General features: G+C 43.8%; 1 protein-coding gene across 1 annotated transcript in view; it reads right to left on the bottom strand.

Moving 5' to 3' along the window:
* The window catches only part of LOC112105722, a 17,421-nt gene extending 9,699 nt beyond the window's left edge, over positions 1 to 7,722 (bottom strand). Inside the window, exons 1-9 of the mRNA XM_026653180.1 lie at positions 7,667 to 7,722; positions 7,509 to 7,579; positions 7,292 to 7,384; positions 5,333 to 5,460; positions 4,101 to 4,247; positions 2,904 to 2,975; positions 1,752 to 1,919; positions 1,574 to 1,670; positions 693 to 907 (exon numbers count right to left, since the gene is read on the bottom strand). Of these exons, the coding sequence (XP_026508965.1) occupies positions 693 to 907; positions 1,574 to 1,670; positions 1,752 to 1,919; positions 2,904 to 2,975; positions 4,101 to 4,247; positions 5,333 to 5,460; positions 7,292 to 7,384; positions 7,509 to 7,579; positions 7,667 to 7,695 (1,020 nt within the window). The 5' untranslated portion in view covers positions 7,696 to 7,722. The remainder of the gene's footprint in view (positions 1 to 692; positions 908 to 1,573; positions 1,671 to 1,751; positions 1,920 to 2,903; positions 2,976 to 4,100; positions 4,248 to 5,332; positions 5,461 to 7,291; positions 7,385 to 7,508; positions 7,580 to 7,666) is intronic.
* Between the last annotated feature and the right edge of the window lie 4,405 nt (positions 7,723 to 12,127).

Below are 12,127 nucleotides of genomic sequence, written 5' to 3'. Positions count from 1 at the left end.
GCACAATCGAATTTATACAATCTGTTTCCCAAATTCGAATTATCTAAATTCAAATTAATCTCGTAGTGTAGACGTACCCTTAGTCTTTGTAATTTTGTCTCTACATATTTGTGCTATTCTTTGGTACTCCTCCTAAGCAATTAGTCCACATTTCCACTTTTTGTAGGATTCCTTTTTGAAGCAACTCTTTATCACCTCTGTGGATCCACAGCAGTATTAAAAATATTTAGGATTGTTTTCTAGTCCCGTGTAGGGGATCCTCTGCTAGTGAAAAGCTGGCTCTGTTGCCTTCTACATCAGCTCCCACCTGCTCAGCATAATGAGGAGGGCAGTTGGGGGAATGGAAGAGTGAGGACCTGCTATGGCAAATTCTTTGCTGGCATCATATGCATTGCACTTGAAGCATCAGAGGGCAGCTTCAGCATAAACTTATATTTGAGCAGGCAATCAAAAATCATTGACTGGCTTCCTGTTACCTTTCTCCAGTGCACCCCAGCTTTGCTCAAGCTGAGAGAGCTCTTGAGCCCTTAGTAGATTTTTAATAGTCCTTTAATCCAGTTTAATATCTTGAAGAAGCTAGCATCAGGCAACCCATCTCAACCAGCAACTGCTCGATTGACCACTGTTCGGAAGTCTCTGATCTCCTCCATTAGTCTCCAGAGGGTGTTAAATTACAATAGGTTCTCACTAACCTTTAATCTGCCCCCAGTTGCTCCAATGGGGATAGTCATTTGAATGTGTGTCTTGTTATGTTCCAGAATATAAGTCTGTTCAGGGTGCATTATTCTTTGGCCATCAACTCCCACTGAAATGTTTTTGGACACGAAGGTGGGTTCTCGAGGCACTAGTGTAGGGATAATGCTTGGCACAGTCCAAGTTATAGCAGTATCAGTGAAGCTGGTGCCATCTGTTGATTCAGATAACCAGAAAATCAAACCATTCTTCAGTGCAAGAGTTTGTGTTTCCAAGGAAACAGGACTGAGCTTCATTCTACAACAGCTGCCACCCCCTCCTCCTCTTCTTTACCCCCCAACCCATTCCATCCAGATACTTCTATGGCCATCCTAGAGCATGGAAGTATGGCATTCAAAGTAGTCTGATCGGTTTCAGATGAGTTACTACCTTCTTACAAAGATACCCACTAACCATGTTAGTTACCTACCTCTTAAATCCACTCTCCTTCTTAAATCCACTCGCCATCCCCCCCTTTATGTTATGCAAGAAATCCCACCTTCTCCTGGTGTTACAACTCTGCATATGCATTATCTAAATATGACTCCTGGCCCAGTGGTAGAAATAGGGTTTTTCTGGTCTTGATACTCAGTTGCAGGACAGTCTGATGTAGCTTTTTTGATGGCTTATTGCCTTTGTGTAAAGGTGTGTATAGGAATAAGAGAGAAATGAGAAAATGAATTAAGCAAATCGTACTTTGGAACACATCTAGGATAGGGTTGTTTTTACATTGCTTCTCTTGAAGAGCCAGCTGCAGCTAGGCCCGAAAGAAGAGTTTTCTACTAGCTTGCTCAAGTAGCTATTTTTTGGTACGCTTGGTAAATTGTGAAGTGATACTTACCGATAGGACATGAGACAGTTGTGTCAATCAACAGAAGCAGCCACCTCTGCTTGTACATGGAAGTGGAACTGACTATGTTCATACTCACACCATTAACCTATGAAAGTTAAGAAAAATTGTTGCTAGAGAGAGACTGGAAACAGTGCCTTTCAGTCCCACTACAAGAGCTACCACTCACCACTGCAAGTTTAGATTCATTAGTGGAATATGGAGCACGGAGGAACACTCGAGCCAGTGTATTATTGAAGCTGTAACCCAGTTTGGCTGCGTCGCTTACCATTATTTTCTTTCTCCCTGAAGGAGAAAGAAAGATCAGTTGCCATACCTGGTATTCAACTTTTTGAACCTGAAAGAGAAACATGGTTCGATGAGATATAGGTGGACATGTGACCAAATTATTCTGCCATTAAAATTTAGACTAATGGAAGTGGCATTTGAGGACACGGCTAGCCTATCCCAGGCCAGAAGTGTACATGCCTTACATGAAGGCAAGGCAGCATGCAGCGATTGCAGGCATCTCTCAGAGAAGCCATATCGTATTTACCTTTGGAGGAAGCTTATGTTTGTGGCCCTGAAAAGAGTCCCCACAATTAAGAAGCCCTTAGTGCTTTAGGACACTGACTCAACCTTTTTGATACCAAGGACCAGCTTGCTGCCTTCCTAAACTGTGGCAGGGAGATCTCAGGGACCAGCCCGAGCCCATAGACCGGTCACTGAGAAACACTGTTTTGGGTAACTTGACTACTTTAAAAAGCAACAGAGAGTCCTGTGGCACCTTTAAGACTAACAGATGTATTGGAGCATAAGCTTTCGTGGGTGAATGCCCACTTCGTCAGATGCATCCGACGAAGTGGGCATTCACCCACGAAAGCTTATGCTCCAATACATCTGTTAGTCTTAAAGGTGCCACAGGACTCTCTGTTGCTTTTTACAGATCCAGACTAACACGGCTACCCCTCTGATACTTGACTACTTTAGTGTGCTTGTACTGTTAGAGCAGCCTAGAAATCAAATGCCAGACTACTTTAAGGAGTAAAATTTATAATAAGTGGCCATGTTTTGTTACTGCATCCACTTTTCTCCTCTGCAGTCTAGTGAGCGTGTTGTGATTTGCTCAGTATTCCTCATCATCTATGAAAGTTTTCCTCTCCTGGAAGGTTGACTTGCATCTATGTCTGATAGAAATGCGTATGAGGCAGAGCTGCTAATAGAGCTTTTAGGCTGACAGAGATTGAGCCAGAAGCCAAGAATGACAGCATCATCACCCAAGCCACTGATTTACGATGATGGAGATTAAAGAGAAACCATTAGAAAACATGCTCCTCCATACCTCTGGCAGAGCTGACATCCACGTTGCAGTGTCATCGTCTGAAATTGCAGGAACATCACTCTTCACCGACACCTGGAAGTAGAGCAGAGATGGGCAAACATGAGCTGCAGCATGCTTTTATAGGTATTGAGGAGGCAGGGAGCTTTGGAGGAATTTTATTAGTGTCTCAGTTACATATGGAACATTTGATCAGGCTACATTTACAGGAGGTTAGTGATAATCTTCATAGCCAATTGTTGATTACTATGAACTGTGTGTTCTTAAGGAGAGGGCTAACTTTATAGTGTTTTAAAGAGTACAGTAAGGGTTTGTAGAAGAAAGCATGAGTTTGGAACTCAGGATCTAGTCAGTTTAACAGCAAAAGCATCACATGTACTTTGGTTTAACATACAGGATGCAATGCTAACCATCACTTACCATACAGGAAGTCAAGGTTTGGATTCAGTAGTAGTAAATTGCTGCCACTCCATAAGTGTAGTGTAGCGTTCACCATTGGCACCAGACATTTTAGGATGAGGCTGAACAATCTCAATTCCTAGAAGACTCACTATATCGCTGCAGCCTTGCCCCTGAGATAATTATGTGACCAATACATAAAAGGAGGTATACGAAGTTGGCTTATGTTTGGAACTGGTGCAAGGTTCTACTGTGGCAGCTGGATGCGTGTAACATAGCGTCTGACATCTCCAGCAGGACGTTGGCCTCCTTGCTGATAAAATCCCTGAGATGCACCAGTATTTCAGTCTTGTAAAATAAAGGGGCCTACTCCCAAACTTTACCATTCCTGAACCAAGAGGGGCAACAGGTTTTTACTAGATGTTGCAGCACTTTTGCATTAAAGCTCCCTGCCCTGTATAATTGGAGATTTAACAGAGATACTTATGAGGCTTTCGATTCCCACTGCAGTGGCACAAAATACGGCATTCCCAGCAGTAATTGAGTGTTCCTAGTCACAGATCAGGAATACCCAAGGTACAGAACGTTACATATTTTAATCTATTAGTAAGCATTCTGGCAGATGCACTTGGTCTTTAGTACATATGTGAAATTGGCAGATGTTCCTATTGCTCAAGTTGAGAGCTTTCCCTCATTGCAGGATATTGTTAGGTAGAGTAAACTGCTCATACCCGTCTTAACTTAGAGATTGCATTGATTTGCAGAGAGCCTCAATGTTTTAGCTTTTGATGGATAAGTTACCTCCATATAGTTTTCTTCACATACAATTTCTCTTGGAGCCCATGGAGTGTATGTACAATACATAGGGTAGGTGTAGGTTGCAGCTTGTCTCATGTCTGGAGATGAGGACACCTTTATGTTTATAGTAAGAGAAAACAATTCATCTGCCTAGAAGAAACAGAGTGCACAAGGTAAGTTTACTAGTAATTTAAGAAAGGACTTATTAGATTTCGGCACTAACTAGTATTCTTGCCACAAACTCAGAGTATTGTAGCAAGTTACAGTTTAAAAAATTGGTGTCAATCATAGGCTGCCTTCACTGAAAAGAGTGGGGTTTTTTTACATCAGGATCACTATCTCACTGCACTTGTCAAGTAGAGATGAGGCATTGGTAATATTTATCTGGATGGAGCCAGTCATGGTCAACCCTATAACCCCCACCTGGCATTTACCTCAACTGGCTTCACCAAGATAACTACTACTGGTGCCTCATCTCCACTTGGACAGTACATAGTATTTCTTACATTGGGATAGCTCTCTCTATTTCATCTACGGAAAGGCCTTTTTGTCAGAAATCAGTACTTACAGTACACTTAAGCAAAGATCTTAGTAGAATGCAAAGCTGGTCATTATTCTTCACACCATTTCACCCTGTTTTATAGCAGAATGGGATCTAACCAGAACATTTTACTTTACTTGAGCCCAGGGCTTCTGTGACTTCCCAGGTCAAGTACTTAAGCAGGTGATGTCTTGTAGCCCAAGTATGGCAAGTAACTCATCCCCTCATTGTTACTATGGTTCTAAATCACACAAGCCTGTGACTAACCTACACCTGGTGGCGTGAGTTAGCAGGCACAATACCACTCAAATTAAGCCAGTAAGTGTCTGCTAGAATAAGGCTATGGATGCTGACTTTTCAGCAGATGCCTACAAGTCTACTGCTTTCCAGTGAGACTTTCAAGACTCCCCAGCAGCAACAAAGACAAGTTTGAACTGGCAGCCAGTTAGCAACAACAATCTGGAGTGTCATTTGATTGGGGCAGAGGAAATCTCATGCCAGGCAAACTGACCCGGCCTCACGGTGGTGTGCAGAGGCATCAATCTTCTCTCCTCCATGCAGTCAGCACGCCTTCTCATGTTCCCATCATACCCCATTGAGAAGTCCTATAGCCTCACAGTCTTATGTGGTCAGTCTGCATTTCCTATAGCAACTGTTTGGAGACCAAGCCTCCCAGGTAGGCTTTGGGCCTCACCTTATTTGCCACATGACAGCCAAGCACAGAAGCCCGGAAGATAGTATTGCCCCACACATCTTCTGACAGGACATAGCCACAGCGAGCAGCCAATTTCTCATCAAGCAGAACTGTGCCACCAGAGGGGTCTAATGACAAGGAAAGGACACGTCTAGTGATTGACAAGAAACACAACGTAGGTGGAAAAAGCTTAAGTAACTCATCTGACTCAGGTACATCAAGGTCACACTTTCAGAGTAACATTTAGATGGAGTTACAACCCTCATCCCCATTCAGAAGATAAGTCTAAATTGGTCAAGCCACCATGTTCCTTTAAGAAGCCAATAAGACCACACCATTAGGGTGAACGTGACAACCCTATACTTTCACAAGACTCACCTATTACATTATCTTAGAGCCTAGTTCTCTGTACATAGCAGCCTGTACCTCAGATGCCTTGAGGAGCCATTCAGGACAGCTTCCTGAAATATATTTAGTATTTCTATCAAGTCACCCAAATTAGGTGCTTATCTCTGTTTGACAGAGTGCAGCATTCTAGAGCTCAGATAAGAGGTACATTTTGAGTTGGAGGACCAGGCAAGTGTTTGAAGAATAGGAAGTGCTAAGGGAAAGCTCATTAGCAGGGGATATGGACTAGAGATAGGTCTCTTCTAGTGCGATAGGCTGTAAGGGCTTAATCAGTGACTGATTGATCCTCAGTTCCAATAACTTGTAGATTTAGTAACATTGCATTCAGAGAGTTGACTATTCCTCCAATTAAGGAGCTAATTTAGTCTAGGATTAGATATAGGAATCAAATAAGTCTTCAGAACAAATTATTTGGTGGCCTCAGAGTGCGGTGGCTGCTCTGACAATATTTCCTAAATTACTTAATTAACGTTAGGAAAAAAATAAATATGCACATATACACATCCAAAGCATTGTAATTTGTTTATTGGTAGCTAGTAAGTCTGCTGTGAAAAGTGATATTAACAAACATACAAGTATCACTTTTCACAGCACACTTACTCAGCCCTGGCAAATTTGGGGACAAATTAAGCCCTGGATGGGAGGTCAGGGGAGGCAGTTGGGGCCAGGGAGGTGGTGGTGCGGAGGTATAGCCCAAAGTCCCATGGCCGGAGGACAGAGCTGGAGCCTCATGGCCGGAGCCTGCCGCGCCGCACCCCAGGACTGAAGCCCAAAGCTGAGTCCCACTGCCCCTGGGAAGGAAGGTAGGGAACTCACCAGCTGCTCCTCTAGTGTTTTTGCCCCAGGTGTCTCCAGAGGGGGGGCAGTAGCAACCCCTACTGGCAGCCCCAGAAACCAACACCAAGGTGGTATATCCAGGAGCACCTGGGAGGGGGAATGGCCACTACTTCCCCCTGCCCCATCACAGCCCAGGAGGCTGTGGCTGCAAGAAAAGCCCCTGTGGGCTGCATGCAGCCACAGTGGGCATATTTGAGAAACACTGATTCTAGTAGACACAGTTTAACTAGCTGCCATGCCCAGTACTTCTATAGCCTCCATTACTAGAGAGTTTGAGCACATCACAATCTTTAATGTCACACGTACCTGTCCTGTAAGGAAGTAGTATTGTCCCTAGCTGTAGATGAGAAACTAAGTGACTTACCCAAGTTCTGCAGCAGAGTAGGGAGTTGAACCCAGGTCTCTAAAGCCCTGCACAAGGGCCTATACCACTGGACCATCCTTCCCCCAGTTTCTTAGTTACATTAGATGTAAGGCACAAAGGAGAAGGTGCCTGTAGCTGTTAACAGCTATTGGCCAAGGCCACAGCTATTAGACCCTTGGTAAATCACATCACTCTGCTCCCACCATCCTGCCAGCTTTTTAAAATAAGTCATCAGCTAACATTAAAAGGGCAAGTCCCTCAGCAGCTAATGCACAGGCTCTGAATTTAGAGGCAATTTGAGAACTTCCCCAGTCTACCCCGGGTTTGAGATCTGCCACTTTGCTACTCACCCATGAGCTCCAGACTGAAGAACTTTCCCTGCAGGAAGCGTTTGTCCAGTTTCACCCAAAAGATCCTGGAAGGGCAGCTGCTCTCTATGAAACCTGGGGTGGGGGCAGAGGAACAGAAAAGCCACGGGGGCTAGAGAGCAGGCAGACCAAGGCCCAGCCCCCCCCCAGAGAAAAGGGAAATGTTTGTGACAATCCCTTGTTGTCTCATTTCACCAACCTGGGGGAGCCGCCTGCGCCACTCGAGTCCTCCCTAGCCCGGGCTGGAGCCACAGAAGGAGCAGTGAGACTCTGCAATACAGACAGGCACTGGGGTGAATAGAGCAAACAGACCAGAAAGAGCAGGCAGGTAGGGGTATGGGATCACAGTCCCTTTACCTGCAGAGCAATCTGCCTGCAGTCTCCATGCTTTCCCACGGCCACTGGTAAATGCGGCTGTGGGGCTGGATTGCAAAAGCTCCTCCTCTCTCTGGCATGCTCCACCTGGAGGCAGAGCCACCCTAGGGCTGGCAAGGGGGGAGCTGCTGCTGGGCCTTGTTCTAGAGTGCGGGCCACTCTCTCCTGGACCCACACGTGATTCAGGGAACAGGCATTTGTACTGGGGGCTGGAGGGGTGTTGAATCCTCTTGTATGAGCTGTTGATGAGCCTTTACCTCATCCGCGGCAGCAGAAGAGGAACTCACCACAGCTAGATGTTTGCGAGGTTAGTGTGCTAGGAGGTGCTGACACCTGGAGCAGGCCATTGGAAGCAATTCTTGCAGATCCTATTGTTTTGCCATTAGGTCTGGAGCAGTTATGTAGCATTTCCCCAGGGGTTTTTCATGTTACTGCTAAATGTCCTGGTGACCCAGCAATGCCAGAGATAACAGCAACTCTGTGACAGCTGCCCTTGGCTTTTGTGAGGCCAGTCATGCTTGCCCTTTGATTTGTTTGATCACAGTGGAGTGTTTTGATGAAAACTTTTCACTCCCTCCTGAAATGCTCAGCTGTAATCAAGGTGGTCAGATAGGTGTGGATTTGGTCAGTGATCAGCCAAACTCAACATGTTATAGAGAAGACAGAGGATGGTTTGTTAGAAGTTGGATTATTGGGAACAACAGCATCCCCATGTGGAAATGGGATTGCTACCTGGGGAGGGGAATTGAGAACCTGTGTGTGGGAGGGTCAATCCGATAGGTCAAAACCAGGACTTTTGCAGTGGCTTGGATGAGTTTCACCTGTGGTTTCCCCAGGTGTGTGTGAGACAAAATATATATAGGCAGGTATTAGGGGGGTGGGAGTGAGGTACAGGTTTGTTGCATCTTATGCTGGGGTTATGTTCTGCAGTCAGTGTGTAAAGTGAAAATCACGTATAGTCAAAATTACATTGAGTGTAATAGTGGGTGGAATTGCCTGCACTACAGGTACAGTATTAAAATTGTTATTTTTCTCTTTTTTTGTTTTGTTTTTGCCGACCATGTAAAGCTGAAATCGTGCATGTTAAATGCGTGTAAGATGCGACAGACCTGTAGTACAATAAGGTTAATGTTCTTTTCCCTTTGAACTGGAGTGTAAAATCTGAATAATGGTGGTGGTCTCCCCCTCATTTTGGGGGATCAGAACCCCCCTTAATACAGCTGGGGCCTTATTCTTGAGTATTAAATTAATTCACTTGTTTGAGTATCAAAGGGGTAGTTGTATTAGTCTGGATCTGTAAAAGCAGCAAAGAGTCCTGTGGCACCTTATAGACAAACACATGTTTTAGAGTATGAGCTTTCGTGGGTGAATACCCACTTCTTTGGATGCAACTTGTCACTTGTTTGACTAGATCTATTTTTTTTTTTTTTTTTAACAAGGAGGTCAGTTTTATAATTGTTTCTTTTTATGCTGGAGAAAAGCAAGGCCATTTGCATCCAGGATATGGTGTTTTGCATGTCTGCTTCCCCTTCCATCTCCAAGAACTTCCAAAGTAATGAATTAATTCACACCCCTGTCCTGTGAGGTAGGTATACTCCCTTTATGTAGGTGAGAAACAGACAGATGCTGTAATTCAATGATTTCCATAATCCTTGAGCAGAGCAGGGACCTACCAGTCTCCTGCTATTGTGCTTTGGCCACAGGACCCTTTCCCCTTCAGTAGTGCCTGAGGCCCTAATCATTTAATGAGCTCCACCCAAGCAAAGGGATCTGCCCACATAGAACTCACTGCAGGCTCTGGGCCTAAGCCGGGTCTATTCTAATTCTGCTTGCACTGTGACTCACCTCAGTGTCTCTTCACTGAAGCAATTGTATGTGGACTTGTGTTGGGGACGAATGTGCTCCTACCACAGTGGTGAGTGTGACATAAGAGCCTGCAGCTTTTGAATTTTGAGTGAAAATGTTGGTGTGATTGGAGAGCAAATTGTTCACATTACAATAAGCAGCTTGGGAGAGACTTCCTGTGATGCTGTAAATCTAAGTCTGAGGAAACCAGGGTGGAGAAAGTGCATTTACAGTTGATTCATTGGGGAGCAATGACAAAAGAGGCTGCGTTTCGGTGGTCGATGAGCTGATTCATGTGTATAGTGCTTTGGAATCCTTTGAGTTGAAAGGGACTGTGTAACTAGAACGCTGTTTCCATGTGGGGCTGGAACGGAGTTTCATATTGTATAATAGAGCTGAAAAATTAACACTGACCACTGACTTTAATCAGAGCTGCAAAATACTCAGTAACTCTCTCAATCAGGCTTGCTCTTAGTGGTGGGGTTTTGTTTTTGTTTTTTTAAAGTCCAATCCTTTCAACCAGTGTTTAACTTTCTGTCCTTTTGTGGCAATGAATCACACAGATTGCCTAAGTAAATATTTTTTGGTTCTAAGCGTACAGCCCTTTAGTTTTAATTCTCTCTCCTTTTGCTCCTGCTATAGGACAGGTTAAAGTGAAGGGACTGAGTAGTTTTCACTATGTCCCTCACTATCATTTTAAGTCAGCCTGGTGCTCTGATATACTACAACACAATAAAGGCAGGGAGAGACCGGTATGGAATAGAACAGTGCTCATCCTGGGATGGGCTAGATGGTAGTAACAAGATAGGGGTCTCTGAAATTTGATTTTAATGAGCCAAATTCCTACACTTTTCTATATGTAGGCAGGAAAAGCCAGGGGAAGGAAGGAGATTGTGGGGCATGGGTATAGTGATACTTCTGAGATACAAGGCATGACCCATGAGTTCTAGCATATACCCCTCCCCTTGTTCCCATTGAGTGTCTGTGCAGCATGCATTTGTGAGCTGGCCAAAACATGCACTGCACATTCACAGCATTAATCTGCAGCCACTGAAGAAACAAGAAGAGGATTAACGAGGGGTAGGCTTTTGGGCCCTTTGTTACTAATATATTGCATGTTTGCATGCTTTCTCTTGCTCAGCTTTTGTTAGGCTGTGTTAAAATACATGTAGCCCTAAGGTGGCAGCAGAGAGCATGTTATCTGGCAATTGTGCTGCTACTGGGAGATAGTGTAATCCACCCTGAGGTATAAAATGTACTTGTATATTCCTTGCACATTCTCAATATGGAGTGAATTTAGAAGTATCCTCATCACAGTCAGGAAGATTCCATATGTTGATATAACAGACTGACTAACGCTTTTTCTGTTTTCAAGGTAAAGATTTTGGCTATAATAAATTTATAGTAAGACACTATTCTATACAGGAACAAGTAAAGTGGTGGCATAATAAATGATTGGGGGTGGGTGGGATGGGGTAGGGGCTAACTCACAAAGCAGGAAATTAGGAGATCTGGGTTCTGTTCCCAGCTCTGGTTGTGTGATATTGGGTAAATCACTTCAATTTTATGTGTCTCGGTTTCCCCATCTGTGAAGTGGGGAGGATAACACCTACGTCTCAGGGGAGTTTTCAAAGAGCTTTTAGAGCCCCAGAGGAAAGGTGCTATAGAAGTCTAATCATTATTTAACTTCTTGTGCTACTACAAGAGAACCCCATTGTGCTGGATAAAATTCCCTCTCGTACATGCACAAAAGGGTTTCCCTTCTCAGAGGCCTAAATGCACCCACCGCTACGTGATGCTTACGCTGTACAGACAACAAAGGAGGGCAGGTGGGATGAAATCCAGTCATGGGCAGGTGATTGCAATAGCTGTATTCCATTTCAAGAGTGGGTGTAGACACACGAAAATACAGTGGAACTGGACTGATGGCAGGACAGTAAGAATGGCTATTCTGCATCAGAGCAGTGGTCCATCTACTCCAGTCTGTTCTCTGGGACAATGGACAAGGGTCCGTTTCAGATGCTTCAGAGAAAGGTATAAGACATCCTGTTATGGATCCCCATGAGCCAGTGATTGGCTTATGCCCCGAATTGCTAGAGTTTATATCCCTACTTAATTATTTGTGTAAAAAAAAAAAAAAAAAATCCTTGTCTGTATAATGTGTACTTAAATTGTTATACTTATGCAATTTTCTATTGTCTTTGTAAATGCCGCACTCATGTTGATCTGTATTACAAAACATAACAATTATGTGCCACTAATGTATTAATGTAGGGGATTAGGCACAAAGGGACCTATGTAACAAGGGGCTTAAAAAAAAATTCTGTTGGTGTTAATTTCTAAAGAGCCATCAGTGTTTGTATTCCCTGTAACTGAACAATAGGACTTTGTTTTTGTTCTTGGTGTAAATTAAAAACATCTGTTCTTTTATATGAAATAGTTGTTGTTTTTTAAAAATAAGCTGGTCTGATCTAACTAAATACCAATGCTGTGTCCATAATGAGTTACTATTAATATTTGGGAAAGGCAATCATCCAAAGCAAGTGTAATGTCAAATAACTGGCAGGAACACAAATTTATTCCTAAAAGTGACAGGCA

Source organism: Terrapene carolina, unplaced genomic scaffold (genome assembly GCF_002925995.2).
Source record: "Terrapene carolina triunguis isolate 2854851 unplaced genomic scaffold, T_m_triunguis-2.0 Scaffold42, whole genome shotgun sequence".
In the NCBI taxonomy this organism is placed as follows: domain Eukaryota; kingdom Metazoa; phylum Chordata; order Testudines; family Emydidae; genus Terrapene; species Terrapene triunguis.
This window is presented reverse-complemented; position numbering and strand designations above follow the sequence as displayed.